This window comes from Beta vulgaris, chromosome 6 (genome assembly GCF_026745355.1).
Source record: "Beta vulgaris subsp. vulgaris cultivar EL10 chromosome 6, EL10.2, whole genome shotgun sequence".
Classification (NCBI taxonomy): domain Eukaryota; kingdom Viridiplantae; phylum Streptophyta; class Magnoliopsida; order Caryophyllales; family Amaranthaceae; genus Beta; species Beta vulgaris.
Window position 1 is genome coordinate 41,152,516 of NC_079207.1, and position 18,233 is coordinate 41,170,748.

At 37.3% G+C, this 18,233-nt stretch overlaps 1 protein-coding gene across 2 annotated transcripts; it reads left to right on the forward strand.

Annotated features, from left to right (window-relative positions):
* The first annotated feature begins 276 nt into the window (after positions 1–276).
* Positions 277–17,786, forward strand: LOC104896815 (putative clathrin assembly protein At2g01600). Of its 2 annotated transcripts, none has more exons than XM_019250326.3 (15): positions 277–574; positions 673–742; positions 868–965; positions 2,534–2,672; positions 2,820–2,947; positions 6,258–6,350; positions 6,439–6,489; positions 8,380–8,445; positions 8,524–8,589; positions 8,943–9,023; positions 10,086–10,166; positions 10,253–10,438; positions 13,815–13,890; positions 13,999–14,120; positions 17,186–17,786. In XM_019250326.3, exons 1-15 carry the CDS (start codon positions 488–490, stop codon positions 17,540–17,542), a joined length of 1,701 nt encoding a protein of 566 aa, XP_019105871.2. In that variant the 5' UTR covers positions 277–487; the 3' UTR covers positions 17,543–17,786. The 2 variants fall into 2 exon arrangements, with proteins under 2 accessions (XP_019105871.2, XP_010681909.2); XM_010683607.4 differs by having other exon boundaries at positions 278–574; positions 13,996–14,120.
* The last annotated feature ends 447 nt before the right edge of the window (positions 17,787–18,233 follow it).

Here is an 18,233-nt window from a genome sequence, read left to right on the forward strand (position 1 = left end):
TCCAATAAGTTCAAGGCCAATAAATTGAAGAGAACGCACCCTTATTGTGAAACGGATGAAGTATTTATTTATTGTAACTAACTTAAAGTATCGCTCCGGACAGAAAACAACTATTTTTATTTAAACAAAGTAACAAACTAGTTTGAATCTAGTATAAAAAAATGGAAGCAATGATGACATAACACTGGCAGTCGGGGCCGCCAAAAGCCAGCGAGATCCGAGGTCACCCACTCAAGAAGAAAAACACCTTCCCAACACAACACAACGCAACTGTTGGCATATTTAGCTTTCCCACCCCCACCCACCCCCCCTTTTTAACCAGAATTCCTCTCTCTCTCTATCTCTCTTTCATCAGTCATCACCATCATCATATTATTCATACCGTCCTTTTGTTTCGGTTACAGATTTCAGTTAGGAGAGAGAATATAGCAGAGTGCGCACTCATCTCAGCGGAAGATTCAAAAGAGAGAAAAATTAAGAGTGACAAATGGCAACTTTAACATGGCGGAAAGCTTACGGTGCCATTAAAGACCACACCAAAGTTGGTCTCGCACAAATCAACAGTGATTACAAGGTGTTTGTGTTGTTCTTTTTTTTTTTTTTTTTTTCTAACTACCCTAAATTTTCGGTATATTTCATTTGATTTTTGCCTATTTTTGGTTTCAATTTTAGGATTTGGATGTTGCGATTGTAAAGGCGACGAATCATGTAGAGTGTCCACCAAAAGAGAGGCATCTAAGAAGTGAGTATTGTTTGTTGTGTGGGGTTTTCAGTTTTTTTTTTTTTTAATTTCTTTTTTTTTTTCGAGTATTCTTATTTTTTGTGGTAGATCTGTTTTGGTTGATGATGCTTATCATTTGATTACAGAGATTTTACTCGCTACATCTGCGGTTCGGCCTCGTGCTGATGTTGCTTATTGCCTTCATGCCCTTGCTCGCCGATTAGAGAAAACCCGTAATTGGACGGTACTATATTCGGCTTAATCATTTTGGTTATTTTTATTTGCTGCAATTTTGTAATTGTGTTGCTCTTATGATTTTGCCGCAATCTGTGTTGCTTTTTACTGTTTGATTGGGTATACTCTGTTAGTTACGTTAGGAGATTCCTATAGCATTGCGAGAACGGTTTTGTGCTTTTTGGTCATTTGGGGCTGCAATGTGGTACCGTAATTGTATTAGGACTATTAGCAGTGTTGAGTTTGGGGCTTTTTGATTCTTTTGGGGCCTTGTTCTTCCGTGACGCCTTTGAGCACAAAAAATGTGTAAATTCATGCTCTATTGATGATTGGTTTGTGACTGGCGATCAATCAATATTTTTCCATGGATTGTCGTGGCCTATTCGTCTCATGAATGACAAATTTCTTGTGATATAATTGTTTTCCTATTGTTTTGACATGTTTACTTAGATCATAGTTATTGTATGCCACAGCCTTGGTCTAATTTGAGTTTTTTCATGGCACTATGTTTGATGATTGCCTAGTGGTTGGGACATCACCTCTGATCCCAAGGTCCTAGGATGGAGTCTCACCCCTTGTAAGACGGATACCCAATTCCCCCCTGCAAGAGAGTTCAACCTACCTACCTACCCAAAGAACAAAAAAATATTTGCTGGTGCCAACATGGCAAAGTTGCTAAAATCTGGTAAATTCTTTAATGTGCGGCACTATATGTGGCAATTGGCATCACTTCATGCTGACGTGTTGAAAATAAGTAGCCCTCTGCCGGGAGCAAAGTTGAGGATGTGGTCTCATGGGTAGTTGGGTACTTACCAACTGTGTTGCAACTTCATGGCTAATGAACTGACAAATTGGAAAAATCAACTTTATCGTTGAAATACAAGTGGTTTGAAACATATTATCTTTATTGTAGCTCTCAATATACTTTCTAGAACCTTCTTTCGTTGTTCAATAAGAAAATAAGAGGTTGGAAATGTATCGTGACTAAAATATGTCTTTAAAATTTTCTAAGATGTGAACACAATTGTAATTAGGTGTTTGATGGCTTTCATAACGAATTATAACAGCTGACGTGGTAAATTAATGGTCTATAGCAGAACATATTAATAACAGTCTATAGTGTGTCCATGGCACAACTTTAAATACATGTTATGAAACAGCATTTCGTGATATTGCAAGAGGCCTCAATTTGATTACATGGCGCTGTGCTGCTCATCCATCCACTTGCTGCCAATTCAATTGGCTTCGGAGCTGTGGGCCCTTGATATAAGGAACAATGACCCGCTATCTCTTTTCAGTTGCATGGTTTGAGATTCATCTGTGACTACGAAGATGTTAGATCTGAAACGGACATGTTGAAGAGGATTTTGTTGTAGATACTTCATTATGTCGTGCTGTCTATAAATGAATGCAATATGTGCATGTATCTTCTGTTTCTTCAAATGTTAGCATAATATTATTAGGAAGCTGTATTCTATAAGGCATAGACTTGTTGTGTTAGTTAATGTCATCATCTTCAAATGGATTTCCTTGCTTGCCATGAGTATTCTTATGTTGTTCTTTTTCCTTATCGAACAGGTGGCACTGAAGACATTAATAGTTGTCCATAGATTATTGAGGGAGGGTGATCCAACTTTCAGGGAAGAACTTCTTAATTTCTCACAACGTGGGCGTGTACTGCAGCTCTCCAATTTCAAGGATGATTCGAGCCCGATTGGTTAATCTTTAGTCCCTTCCACCCTCCTGTTTCTCATATCTAGCTTGTTATACTCTTTGTCCCTTTTGTGAAGTTATATGATGATTAATTTTTATGTAATCATGTGACATCTCATATTAAGTTTTATAATTGAAATACTTGTTGCAGCTTGGGACTGCTCTGCTTGGGTTCGTACTTATGCACTGTTCTTGGAGGAAAGACTTCAGTGTTACAGAGTTTTAAAATATGATATTGAAGCTGAGCGTTTACCAAAACCTGCCCAGGGGCAGGAGAAGGTGATTTTTATACTTTATCTTGTTCTCCTCACAGCTATCCACCCGTGTTTCTTTCGCTACATTTAATTGTATTCCATAGCTTATTTAAGATGTGCTTATAGATGCATTTCATATTGCCAGTCATGCCAACATCACGTCAAGTGGAAGTATCTGCATGTCTGCATAGTGCATGTGCTATATTTGGCTGAATTTATTGGCAGATTAATGCTATGTGTGGCTTATTGTTTGACACTTATCAATTGATACTTATCAATTGACCATTACAAGGTTTTAGAAATACCAAACAGAACCAAAGTGTTAATGGGTGTTGTTGGGAATGGAAAGGTAACTTAAGGTGCTTTTGAGAATTCTTTATTGTTAGGCGTGTTTCTGTGGAATGCAATTCTACATATGGTAGTTTTCATTGTTAATCTTTGTAAAACACTGACATGTCTCGTCTCAAGTTGCAGTAAATTTAGTTGAACAACAAATAGAGGCCTCCAACTATGATAACTTCCGAATGGATTGGCTAAACCAAATTTCGGGCCCCTATGACCTGAAACATTTTCATATTGCTAGTCTAATACAGAGAAGTACTAGAGGTTATGCATCATGCCTAGTTAAAATCGTCTATTTCTGGTTATGAATTTTTCGGGCCAAGAATAATTTTTTTTAGAAAGGTGATTTGTATAGTTGTTGTAGTAGTGGGGGTAATTTGCTACTTTCTCCTATTTTGGAAGCTAATCGCAATTGCATAATCCTCTGGGTCCCCTTACTTCTTGATCCCCTCCAAAGAAAAATGTTGGGTGTTCCCGCATTGGCGAAAAGCTTTGTGGTGGAAGAAAACTGGTAAGTGAAATTATAAGATGTCATGGCCAGGATGTTATGATTGAGCTTTGTACCTGAGCTTATTTGATTGAGTTGGGGGGGGGGTGGCCTGACAACCTTGTTGCAAAGCAAGACAATGAGGCGCATATAAAGTCACTTCTGCCTCAATTACAAGGCGTATATGAGGCACAAAGGAGGTGCACCCCTGCACTTTATACTTCTTATATCTTCACTTCTTCATTCCCTTCCTTCTGTTTCTTTTGTTCATGATCTAAAAGCCAATGCTCCTTGACTAGTAACAAATTCTGGAGCATATCTTTGTAGAACACGAATTCAGAATATTTTGTGAGCCTTTTTATTCTAAAAGGAAAATAGTGTCCTGTGCCTGGCATGAAAATATCTCAGAGCACTTTGCACCTGTCGAGACTACTTAATGATCAATTGAGGAGGAAATATAAGATATCTGCTAGGTATGCTGGAAGCTTAGGTTCCAGAGGTGTCAATCGGTAGGACTTGGAAGCACAAAGGATTTCTAAAGCAGAGGTGTGAGGTATGAAGCAGAGGCATACCATCTGCACATATGAGGCTTGCTTTATTACAAAAAGTATTTAGAAAGAATTTTCTTACTTATTCACCTTTCTAAAAAAAATTATTTCTGTATACAGAGTATACAAATTACTTCCTCTGTTTTATTTAGATGCAACATTTGCCTTTTTGGTGAGTGGATTGAAATAATCAAATGTTGCATCTTAAACAAAACAGAGGTAGTATACGTTCATATCAGAAAAAGAATTTTCTATTTGTCATAGGTTTTAGCCTGAATTTGGAACTCATCTTTTCACAAAGGCCAAGAGTGGATATGTAAAGCTGTCCTCATGGCTCAGGTATGATCTGGAATCTTTTGATCACAGATGGTGAAAGAGAATAAAGAGAACAAATATTAAGGAACTAAGAGGGCTCATAGGAATCAAAAATCGGAGAAGAATGGGAGTAGAAAACTTAATTTTAAGGAGGAAAAGCATAAGAGGTGGGGGAGGAGGCAGAGTATCGATCTAAAAACTTACTGATTTTTTTACCATTACCACAAAACAGCTCTTCTAGTGCTTTACGCCTGAAGATCTGAAGGAGAGCGGTTAAGGAGGCAGTTGATGCCAAAGGAGTAAGGAGAGAAAACCTTTAGACTTATGTTGCTCGGATGCGGTTTAGTTTTAAAAACGGGCCCAGGTCACCCCTAGACGCTGAGGGGAACACATCTGGGGTGCAGCGACCTATGGCAGACGCTTCAAGGCGTGCCGCGCGCACCTAAGGCCTCCTTCAGCGAGGCCCTAGGCACAATGCCTTGGCTGCTTTATGTAGAAACGCGAGGGAAGGAGGGGGAAATCTAAGAGAAACAAAAATTTGACCAAATTTTCACGAGTCTCTTATGCAGCTTCAATACTCGTTCGACGCAATCCCCTCAAGTAATTGCTGATCTTGCTATAATTTGGGCCCTAAATCAAAAGCCCTAATTGGCAATTCAGTCGAAATTGGACGTCGTCGGCCACATGTATTATGACAGAGATTGCTGACATGTCCATACCAGTGGACAACGCTGGCATTCCCACCTCCGGCAGCCGTCTCTTCGTTGTTTCTCTTCAGATCTTTCAGTTACCTTGATTCTCTCTCTTTCTTCTATGTTATGTTTTCTTTAACCTCTCTCTAGCTTTCTCTCTCTCTAAGGGCAGGTGAGAAAACACATCATGTGTAAAAATCTAAAGCTGATAACCTTTTCATTATCCTCTCCTTAGCCCTCTGTGGAGGTAAATGAAATCTGGCGTTTGATTTTACCCTTCCATTGCTAAGCTGTCATTTACTTTTTAGCAGTCCTTTCTCTCCTACTGTTTTTGAATTTTTTCTCTTTTATGCAAGTCCATTTTCGTTACAATCCTCTTAATTGATCTTTCTACTTATGACTCACACTCTGTAGCATAAAAAAAAATTCTAAAAAAAACAGAAAAGGTACACCTCCTATGGGATTCCCACTCCTTCACCTTGCGCCTCTTTACGCCTTGCTTTATGCACCTCCGTGCGCCTTGCACCTTTAAAAACTAAGGGACTCGGATAGGTATTTGACTCGAGTATGGATGCGAAGGTTGGACATGGAATATTATGATATTAAGGATACATGACCAATTCCAAGAAGTTCCAAGTTTGGGAGTGAGGCAAGGAGGGACAATAGCTCCATCTGCAATGTAATGTAGATATCAATATGTTTCAGATTATACAAAATTTTTATATTAATTTATAAGTTTATGTGCATTGTAAAGGATTAACCTCTTTTTTCTTTTTTACTTTGTGCCTTTGTTTTTGTGGCTTGGTGCATCTTGTACTTGTTACATTGTCATTGGAACATTGCCAGCTATTTGTCGAAGGAATATCAAACATGAATATTCATTTTGTACAAGAAACATCTTTGAAGTTGGAGAATTGCTTTTTTGATTTTTCTGTTTTTATCCTTGAATAGGGTTACAGTAGAACCAGGGATTTGGACTCAGAGGAACTTTTGGAGCAGCTGCCAGCCTTACAACAGTTTCTATATCGTCTAATCGGATGTCGGGTATTTGTCTCTCTCCTCTTTTTCTTCTTTTCTCATGTTATTAAGGATCATTTTTTTTGATTATAATAATTCTTTTTTCCCACGACAGCCAGAAGGCGCAGCACTTGGAAATTATGTGATACAGTATGCACTTGCTTTGGTATGTGAATCCTTTTGGCTTATTTTGTTGCCCTTGAAGACAGTTTGTAGTTCAATGTGCCCATTTTATCTTAACTTGAAATTTTATCAAGAAGCTGATTGTTGTTTAAGCCTGAGTCTCAAACCATGTCATGAGCACTGACTGGGAACTTTGGCCATGAGTAGCTTTGAGCTACTCTGGCCTTTGTGGACCCAGAGTATGACAATTTGGATATACTAGGTGATGATGTTATGCATAGAGAATGAAACCTATGTAAGTCTACATTCCTGTTAAAGGTGTATACAAGTTCTGTAAAACATTCTATCATCGTCTTTTTCTTTTTAATCTAAGGAAGTAAATTCTGGCTAGAAAAGGAAGGCAGCGTGTTTGTGTCGCCCACCCTCTGTTCCTAGACGTCCTGCTCTTGTGTATGTGATTGAGGTGCTTCTTTATTTTTTATTTTTATTTTATAATCTCCTCACCCCTCAGCTGCTTGCTCACCTCTTGCTTGAATTCTTGTTTATATGTCGTTGCCTCAGTTGCATCTGAGGGTCTCTTTTGTTGGTTCTCTATTTAGCTTAGGACATCTTGTTGCTATGGTTGGGTAATCACCTTCCTTTTTTCCGGCTCAGATTCAGTAATCACTTCCTCATTGTTTCTTCCTCCATCCATGGTTATTTCAGTGGTTGATGTTCGAATTCGAGAATTTGATGCATTTTCTCTCCCGCCTTATGAGCAATTATAGCAAGTTGCTCCTGCATTTTCTTCTGTAGCTTCTTAGTAATGACTCTGATTTCATCTTGCATCTCTGCTGGAAGGATGTCAGGTATTCTGCTAGATCATTTTCCAAGGTTCCCACCCTCTGCCACATAGCACGAGAAGCATTGTCCTTTCATACCATTGGCTATGAAATGAAATAGATTGGACAGATTGGTGAACTTGATTAAGATATGATATTGACCTTAGATTTATAAGTTGGAAAATTGCATAAAATAAAGGGATAAACACAAGCTTTGGAGAGGCTTGCTAGTTCCCAAATACAAAATAACATACTTACCCTTTTTCTGATCTCCTCTATTTATAGAGATTTTGGTTCTCTTTTCCCTCTCTTTACTTTTAACAGTTTAACTAGCTCTCCTTTCTTTTTCCTTAAACTTCTAGTACTATCTAAATTAGTGAATTATATGCAACTTTTTGTCATGCACCTCTCCTCAGTATTATGATATAGTGCTGATTTGCCTGAAGTATTCCTGTATGTAGTAACCCTTACAGAGTTATTAAAGCTGGAGTTGTCTTTTTTTTTTTTTTTTTTTTTTTTTTGATTAGAAACATGAAGTTGGTATATAATTGGTCAAGACATGTTAAAATATAGATGTCTTTTTCTTTGGTGATCAATTCTGTACACATTTTTTTGGTTATCTATATATGTCAATATTTGCTATTTAACATAATGTTCTATAAGCAATTTTTTGATTCAAATTCTTATATGAGAGGGCATATGCAACAAGGTAACCCTCGCCTTGGTGGAGTCATCTCATATCAATTTAAAGTTATGCTTCTCCATAAAGGCTACCCATGTATGTCACATCACATATCACATTAAGAAGGTCAACTTAGATTCACTATATACCCATCTTATATAGAACTTGCTCTAGGAATTTGTGATTGTCTGAACCTCAAAAAATTAGTCTAGTATTATGCAAGCTGTAGACTCTGTGTCAGCAAATAAGGATTCTCAGTTGTGTGTTTCTCTTTTTATCAAATGTTTGATATTAGGACATAATGAATAATTAGTAGTTTGATTATTATGTGAATACGGGCTTGTTTTTTCTCACTACGTTCTTTAGTATAGACTTTGTGCTGTCCAGATTATCACTCAGAAAAGTTATTGGATCTTCCTCCTTTTTGCAGGTTCTTAAGGAGAGTTTTAAAATTTATTGTGCCATTAATGATGGAATTATTAATCTAGTCGATAAGGTAAGGTTAGATTTTACCCAAGTTTCATATCCAAGGTAGTTGTGCAAGTAGTCAAACTGATATTCTGGTTTTTGGCAGTTTTTTGAAATGCCAAGACATGAAGCCGTTATAGCCCTTGAAATATATAGAAGAGCTGGCCAGCAGGTGATGCTAATTGATCAATTACAGCTTTCTCATTGTTATGGTTCTTATGCAGTGCTTCCTAAACCAGTATTGTTTTAGCTTGCTTTTTCTATGTAGACTAGGATAAAAAATGAGATTACTGAGCTTTGAGCTCATGAGCTGACTGACCATCTTTGTTCTTTTGGCCTTTTACCGTACTATAAGTTATTCACAATTCTGGTTATAAATATGGGAGGTATAATGGAAAAAAAATAGATAAATCTATGTATCAAATATCTATTTGATAGTGTGGACGAAAGATTCTTATTAACGGAAATGCAGTACTAGTGGAATGAATGCAATTATATACTGATTAAGTCATGTGCATTATGCAGGCTGCAAGTCTCTCTGAATTTTATGAAGTTTGTAAAGGATTGGAACTTGCACGGAACTTCCAGTTTCCTATTTTGAGAGAGGTAATTGTGAAAGATATAGGTTATATAATGGGTTACTTGTTTGATGGTATTGCTCTAGGTAGCACCGATACGGGTACGGGAACGGATACGGGTACGGGTACGGGTACGGAAAACGGTAAAATTAAAATTTCCGAAAACGGGTACGGCTTGGATTCGGCAAAAGAAAAATAATAAAAAAAAAATATAATACATTTAATGAATAATATTATCTTAAATTTTTAATACAGTATAGTATTTTGTAATCTCAATTTAATTTTTTATAAAAAAAAATTTAAACGACATATATGTAAATATAAATTAATAAGTTTTTTTCCTTTCAAGAATACTATAAAAAATATAAGGTTAATTTAGGTATAAAAAAAAGGAAGAAAGAAGTAGTAATTACTTGACTTCCCTAAATAAGGATTAGTGCACAACAAGCCAAGCAGGACAGCTGTACTCACATTACATCACCTTTCACGTGCTTCATGACTAAAGAAGTGAAGAGAGAGAGACAAATTAAAACAGAAAAGAAAGAAAAAAAAAATCAGAAAGAATATCTTTGAATACCTTCCTTATTCACTCTCTCTCTCTACCCACAAAACTCACAGTAATACATTTCAGCTTCAACCTCCATTAAAACATTTTCCCACACTTCAAAAATGGCGCAACTCCATTCTCTTTCTTCTCAACAAAACCCTCCTTTCTTTCACTTCGCCTCCCCTCTCAAGCCCATTTTCTCTTCTTCATCTTCAACTTTCACCATTAAAAACCCATCTGAATGTCAAGCTTCAGGCTTTGCCGAAAAAGTTTGCTCGCCCAAAACGTCCCAAAACAGGTTGGGTACGTGGCTTTACCCTAAAAAACGTACCCAACCCGTACCCAAAGTCGGCCCATCCGTCCCCAAAAGCAACCCACGTACCCGACCCACCGGATTCGTTTTGGGTACGAATCCCAGGCGAATCCGTACCGTACCCAGGACGTACCCGTACCCGGTACGGGAAACGGAGCCTGGGAGGCGTACCCATGCTTCATAGGTATTGCTAGAGGTAGTGGCAATCTGATTTAGTTTTTTTTCTGCAGCCACCCCAATCTTTTCTTGCAACCATGGATGAATATATCAGAGAGGCACCTAAGATGGTAAATATGCCAGCACAACAGCTGGTGAGTTTTGTTAAATCCTGTTGTTATTTGGAAAAGTTATATTATACTGCAATTAGTTGATCTTTTATCTCCATAATGTAAACCAGGAATTTCCCGAGAGGCTTTTACTTACATACAAACCTGAGGAAAATTCTATTTCTGATGATGATAAATCAACTGTTGAAGAGCCTCAACCAGTGGCGTCAGATGATTTATCTTCCAGTGCTGAAGCTGCTCCTGCTGTTGCTTCTGTTCCTCCTCCTGCTATGAATATAGACTCCGGAGATTTGCTGGTATGTCACTTGCTCTTTGATTGAGATTTAATCTCTCCATATTATTGTGCGGGAGTTTATTTTATATGTAATTTAATTAAGTCCTTTCTCGAGACTTATTCTGGCAGATTAAGGTAAACTTTCTTCATGCATCTTGTTCATAGAGTTAAGAGTAATTTGTGTTTGGTGGTGAGAAAATCTGAATACTTTGGACTCATGGTTGTAAAACGCTTGAGGGCCTGAGGCACAAAGTGAAGATGCACACATCCCATAGGCAAAGTACACCTTTAGTCTTTTTCTTTTATTTGGCTTTTGTGTCATATAATTAACATTGATTATACTAAAATAGAAGCCGTCAAAAATATCAGAGAGGGAGGGATCAGCTCAAAAGAATACCTCATTACCTGGCTAGCTAGTCAAGGGGATGTGGAGTGTGGACACCTGCCTAGCTCTTGATGGAACAAAAAGGGAGAAAAAAATAGAAGTGGAAATGTTAATTGACCTCCTGTACCAGTGAGTAAGAACTGAAACTTCTTGATTGAATAGGAGAAAAGGAATGGAGAGGGAATAATGAAAAAGGTGACAAAAATAGATCAGGGTAAGAGAGAAAGGAGAAGAGATGATGGAAGAGAGAGAGATCCAGATAAAAAAGGGGAGAGAGAGAGATAACGAACTTGAAAACGATTGACCGTCAAAGACAATAGGATGAAGTGGTGTTCCTCACCAGAAATGGGATTGCCTACAATCTCTGTCAAAACTGGCGACCACCTATAGTTAATTGCTACACAATTCTTGAATTATTTTTAAATTTAGGGTTTTTGATTAGGGTTCAGATTGAACCAATTTTCATATAATTAATTGTAGGCTTCTGCTTGAATGTGTAAGTAAGATTCAATGAAGCTATGGTCTTTCCTTTTGTTGTCGATTCAGATCTCCTTTCTAGCATATCTCTACAAAAAGCAGGCTAGGTTTTTCAGAAGTGAGGAGGCTTGCACTTTTCTAAAATGAATTTGGGCCAGGGTTGTAATTGGCTTTGTGTGGAAATCACATGCCTGATCCATCGAAATATATCCCACTTCTATCACAAGATTCAGGAAAAAGTGATCTGGAACCTAATATCCAGTAACAGGGGATGAAGGGAAAAACTTTTATGAGGAGACCTTTTATCTACCTCAGCCCTCAGGGAAAGAACCTGTACTTGGAAAGCATCCTCTGACAGGAAAACAATACACCATAGTAAAATAAAAATGGATCCATAACTTCAATAAATGTACAAGCCACAAGGGATAAAAGTTTTAAAATATATGCTTCTCTTGGGAAGACATGGTGGATCTGGTAATGCCCGTTGCCCAAGGTGGGATTGTTATGATCTGGAAAACCAACTACCTCCAATTTGAATTCCCAAACCACTAAAAATATTAAGACTGTATTTTCAAGCTTTTTTTTTCCCTTTTTTTTTGAGTCTTATACATGTTTTTTTATTCTTTTACATCATAAGTACACTATTGATATTTTTTTTTGGTACATATATAATTATTAAATTATTATATAATGGAAAAACTTCATAAGCAAGTGCGACCTTTTCTTTTAAAAACAGAGCAATAAAAAATGCAAGGACTTTTTTTTTAATTTTAAGAAAAAAGAGTTAGGGTCAGTCACGTGACTGCAAGCCCCTCCCTGTTTCCCTCAAAAGAAGGAAAAACATGCTAGGTCAAATAGAAAAAAGGGAGAAAAAAAGAAGAGAGTAAGAGAAAAGAAGAGAAGATAGATAAGAGAGAGCCACCTCACCATAAAATAACCACTGCCATCCACCAGTAGCTATGGTGCCCAGGGAACACAGGAACGGTCGCGTGTCGCGGGAACGGCTTGTAACAGGGAAATAGAATGTTTCGCAGCCGACGCGGCGTGAATTCTTTTTTTTTAAAAAATCACATTAATATGTTCTAACCTTATTTGCAATGTTTTAGTTTATGAAGTATTATCACAACATAATATAACTAAATTTATTATAATATCATGTTTCATCACCTTTAAAATTAAATCGTAAAATATTTTTGGCCAAATGCTTGAAAAGAACGGATGTAACGAGGATAAAAGCATTCTAATGCGGGGAGTTTGCGTTACGGAACTGACAACACGGCGAGAAGTATGTGATTTTTATTATGGCGTTCCGTAACGGTATTGCGGGGAACATCAAATCCAAAATCCATTACAGAAAGGCCAATCTATAACGGAACGGGAGAGTTTTAATTACATGATGGTGCCAGAAGCAGCCAAAGATGACTCGTCGACATTCTTTGCCATAACGGGAGAAGCAGCTTCCGTTTGCCTCTCAACGGATATAAGGGATTCCTCGAAATTGGGGTTTTCACTTCAGAGTTCAATTCGAAGTAACCCAATGAAATCAAATGAGGGGTTTTACTCGAAGTTGACTTCTACCGCCTATGTAGAACTTAATTTGAATAATGAGCATTTTTTTTTTTCAAAATTCAACTCAGATCTAATTGATTTTGTGCCGGCTTCTTCTTCCTTGACAAAAGAAACTTGGCCATCTTCGGCCTCAAAAAACTCGTTACGTAATTGCCGTTGCGCCGAGTTTGGTTTGAATTTCAGTGCGCCGCTCTATAACGGGTTTTCTTGGAACGGTTACTCTCAAACCCATTACAGAGCAGCTGTTGTGGTATGGAATGACTGAGTTTTCCTTGACTACCTGCAAATGACCACTACTCTGACAGCTCGTCATTGAAGAACTGGTCGAGGAAAAATAGGGCCTCGAATTGGTGGAAGGAAGGATGAGTGACCTGCATCTTGCCTAAATTCTACCAATATTAGGGACTAGATCAGCCAGATCCAGCTGAAGTTTGTAAAACTGAAACACATGGGATCTGGCTTGAATACAAAAAGATACTTGAAGAGAGCAAAATGACAGTAAATCATCATAAAAATTCTTTAAACTATTAAAGTGCAATATATCTCAACCAAGAAAGAGGAGCTTTGTGAAGATTATCTGAGAGATTTTTTCACAACCATAAACCAAAATAATAACATGGCTAAATTATGAAGAAAACAACTTTCTACAGATTTGGCACAAGAAATTGCAGAGTCTAAGGAAGAATGGTTTGTCTGGATGGCGGCTGGGGTTTCGCCTTCCATGTCTTGAAGGAGAGAGGGCCATGGTCTGTTATTAACCAAATGCACCCAAATATTTCTGAAAAACTGTCTTCAATTGGAGCCAACTGATTCCACTTATTGTGACGGAACATGGAAGTTTGAGGGGTGAGCGATGTAAAAATTTGGAATGTCAAACTTCTTCGCACCTTCTTTCTGGCTTCTGACAGTATCCTATACTTTCATCTCCTTGTTGTTTCTGTCATAATTATCTGCGTTATGCCCACAGGGATTGAATGATGCAACACCTGTTGCATCAGCCATTGAGGAAAGCAACGCGTTGGCTTTGGCCATAGTGCCGTCAGGTAAATTGCCTTGTTCTTCTTTCTTTTGTGTATTTCTTATGCTGCACCTTTTTTTTTGTGATTCTTTTTGGAGTGTTTAATGTTAGTGTTTGCTTTTTTTATCAGAAGATTCTGCTTCAACTTCAAATTATGGCACTGCTTCAGCTAAAGAATTTGATCCCAATGGTTGGGAACTTGCTTTGGTCACAACTCCGAGTAATGACATTTCTTCTCACACTGAGAGGCAACTGGTAGGTGGCCCTCTTAACATTCATAGTTGAAGGTTACAACTGACAATACTATAAACCTGTAGAGGAAATGTTTCATGATCTAGAACTGGGGCTCTGTTTGGTATGGCGTAAAATACTTTCCTAGAAAACTGTTTTCCTCTATTTTTAATTTTACATTGTTTGGTTTGTAAAGGAGTGTAAAACTATTTTTCCCAAGAGTAAAATTGCTCTCCAAATGATTGAAAACAATTTTCCCTTCAAAATGAAGTGAAAACTGTTTTCCTTCCTTTTTCGTATCTCTTTTATACACTCCTTCCACTACCTCCTTACTTCCCTTTCATTTTTCTTTCCGTTCATCATTTGTCTTACATTCAACCAAACAATGGAAAAATAGTTTTGGAATTGTGTTTTCATTTGTAAATTGTTTTCTATGAAAATCATTTTACACTGAAAATGTTCTACATCCAACCAAACGGAACCTAGAAGTTTCTAGTTGAATATTCTCCAGTGGGAAGATATAATATTTTGTTGCTGACATTATCTTGAGAAGCTGTTCGTATTATTGGATGATGTGTTATATGCAGTATTTGCTCAATAATTTATTTAGTTCGTCGTTGCTGACTTAAATTGCTGGAGATTGTGAAACTTCTAGTTGTAAATGGTCATCTTTTTGTACTCTGGGCGTAAATTAGATGGGGGGACAGGGACATAAACAGAAATGGCAAATTTAAAATTTCGAAATATGGATATGGCAAGTCAACGTCAAATTGACCAATGAAAAAACTAGGATCTTTGAAAAAAAGAAAGAAAATACCATCTTCCTGGCGTACATTGTCACAAATACTCAAATCAGAAAATAACACAAATAAAATTCTTCTTTATATACTTTTATGCATTAAAGAAAAGTAGGCAGAGCTTATTACAGAAGATCTGGTCTGATCCGTCCTATCAGATAAATGCAAGAGCTATAGGGAGAAAAGAGAACAATTAGGAAATTTGAAGTACTCCTAGCCCTGATCTCGCTATTACCCAATTGCCTAACACCATGTCAGCTTAAAATAACTTTATGAAAAACACAAATCAGAAAATAACACAAATAAGATTCTTCTTCTTTATACACTTCTATGCATTAAAATAAAAGTAGGCAGAGCTTATTACAGAAGATCTGGTCTGATCCATCCTATCAGATAAATGCAAGAGCTATAGGGAGAAAACAAAACAATTAGGAAATTTAAAGAAATCCTAGCCCTGATCTCGCTATGACTCAATTGCCTAACACCATGTCAGCTTAAAGTAACTTTCTGAAAAACTTTCGGCAAGGACCAGACAACCTTGCTATAGATGATAAAGTTCCTAAGTTTAAACAATAAAGACAGCCCAATAAGCTTAGATGAGCTAAGGTAAAACCTGTAAAGAATAAAAGCACCTAAACCAAACATAACTCAAATTAATATATAATATAATAATTTCAGTTACATTACGAAATGTAATAAAAAGTAATGAACTTGAAAGAAATGATAGCTTGGATGTCCCCATAGGCTGATAACCAATCTTCAAAAAAAAAAAAAAAAAAAAAGCAGAATCAGCGTAAAAAAGGGAAGGGACTGAAGCTTCTCTACAGTAAACAGACCGGACAGTATAAACCCCAAATATAGCAACAGCGCAAGCTAAACACATACACTACGGCAAAAACCAGTGTAACATAATTCATTGCTCAATAATGGTATAGGAACGCAAAATGCTACCTATTTCATGAAAAATAGTCCTTAAGTACACTGCCTTTTGCGGATAGCATCTGCGGAGGGTTTAGGGAATGGTAGTAGCAAACCTGGAAGGATAGTCACGTAGGCATAAGCCTTTTCAGATTTAGAAGAAGGATTGGAAGTTGCGACTTGGGAAGAGGATTGGATTGAGGATGATTTTGAAGACAAATTATCATTCGAGGGGAATTTGGAACAATGTTGAAAAATCGCCTCACACCTGAGGGTGAGAACCAACACAAAGCTGCCGGATAATTATGTCACAAGTAAAGTAGATTGACTTTCTGGGAAGTGGGGAAGTAATACGCCATAAGAGGCATATGGCACGCTGCTTTTAAACTAAAATTTGAGAGCCATGCACTTACGTCCGTTAACATAGTGAAAATGAGGGAGAGTATTATAAATATGGAATTTGGGGAGAAAGAAAGGAGAGAGGGGCACGGGCACCTAGGATTGCTGGCTTCTTGAGGATAAAGCTGAAGTGCTTTGGTTGTATTCTGCTATGATTGTCTTGATAGGGAAGATCTTCCTTGTATGAAATGTTATGAAAGGAATCATATGATCCTATGATTGTTGTTTTCCTAGGAAAATTTTGGAACACTTGACTACTTAATATAATGTCTAGAATCGATGCTGAGTTAGGTATCTTATTGACGACTCTCTGAGTCTAGGTGTATCCTGATTTACTTGAACACAATGTCTTTTCTTTTTTAAGAAGAATATAGTGAAAGCGTTAGAAATTGGCTATCTAGAGTTTGAGGGCCTTTATTCTACAATAGCCGTATTTTGCATGGAATCTGTAGATAGCTACTGGCTGGATGGTTATTGATCCTCAAGGCTTGGTGGGTATTGTGTGTCATTTAAATTGAAATTTTATTTTGGAAAATATAATTTTCATTGTGCTTTGTATATTTGATGTCATTGAGGTGCCCACCTGTTTGTCTGGTGATATTCTGTCATTTGATCATTCTTGCCATGAGTCAGCTAACTTGGTATAAAACTCCTATTGCAAGTTCCATTTCTTCTTCTTTGAAAGAGGAAACGAATATGAATTCCACTATGCTATATTGTTATGTAATAGTATGAGGACAATCGAATTAGAGCATTTCTTCCCATATGGTCATTTGATAGGGTCAATTTTATTTGTATGAAAGAAGTAATGAGATGTCAAAAAGAAAAAAAAGAAGAAATAATCTCCCTGTTTTCAGATTTAAAATGTACCCTTTATGCAATTGGTTATCGTGCATCTTCAAGCAAGCTACTGGTTGTTTCTTTTGGGTTCTGGAGCTATTGCAATTTGACACTGTTGATAATTATTCTTTGTAGGCTGGTGGATTGGATTCACTCATACTGAATAGTTTGTACGATGAAGCGGCCTATAGAGCTAACCAGCAGCCAGTTTATGGAGCACCAGCCCACAATCCATTTGAAGTACAAGATCCATTTGGAATGTCCAATAACTTTGCTCCTTCTGCTGCAGTTCAGATGAATTCTATGACTCAGCAACCACCAGCCAATCCTTTTGGTGCTTATCAGGCTCCTTTTCATGCCCAGTCACAGCCACCTGTGGGGGTTGGGGCACCAAATCCTTTTACTGACATGGGTTTTGGACCATATTCTGTTACTCCTGCTAACCATCCACAACATGCTGCTAATCCTTTTGGGAATACAGGACTTCTGTGACGTTTGCAATGCAATTTGGTTTGGCTGCATTCGGTTTTGGTAAGCCTGAGGCCACAAAAGCGATGTTAATATGTCTTAGATTTTAGGTATGCGGTGTCAATGTAATGAAGGCTCCTACACTGGATGTTCCTATAGTGTTTGTAAACTACTATGAAAAAGCATTCATTAATCTAGTTACTATGAATAATATTTTATATTCTTTCCTATTTGAAAGGAAGTTATGAGGATTGTATATTTGATTAGACGGGCTCGTGTGAAGAATATAAAAAGAAATATAGGACTGGCTGTGGAATGCTTCGAGTGTCTACCTTGTATCATTTGACGAGAAACGGTTTGACATGTGATGGGCAGTTTTTGCTATTGCCGATTTTCGTTTGGGAAATTCCTGAAGTTATTAAGGTTCCATGTCAGTGAGTAACTGGATTTCTGTCTTTGGAAATAAATTGTTCCATTTTTCTTATAACAAAGGAAAGAAACAACTAGGGATTCAAATTAGGAACATCACACCAATAAGTAAGATTAATCGTTGTGTGACCTCAATCCAATAAGTAAGATTAATCGTTGTGTGACCTCAATCCAATAAGTAAGATTAATCGTTTTGCGACCTCAATGAGCATACAATCCGCAATAGCATAAGCCTTCGGAATACGTGACGAATTTGGACCTCTTTAAACTGATCATTCTAAGATAA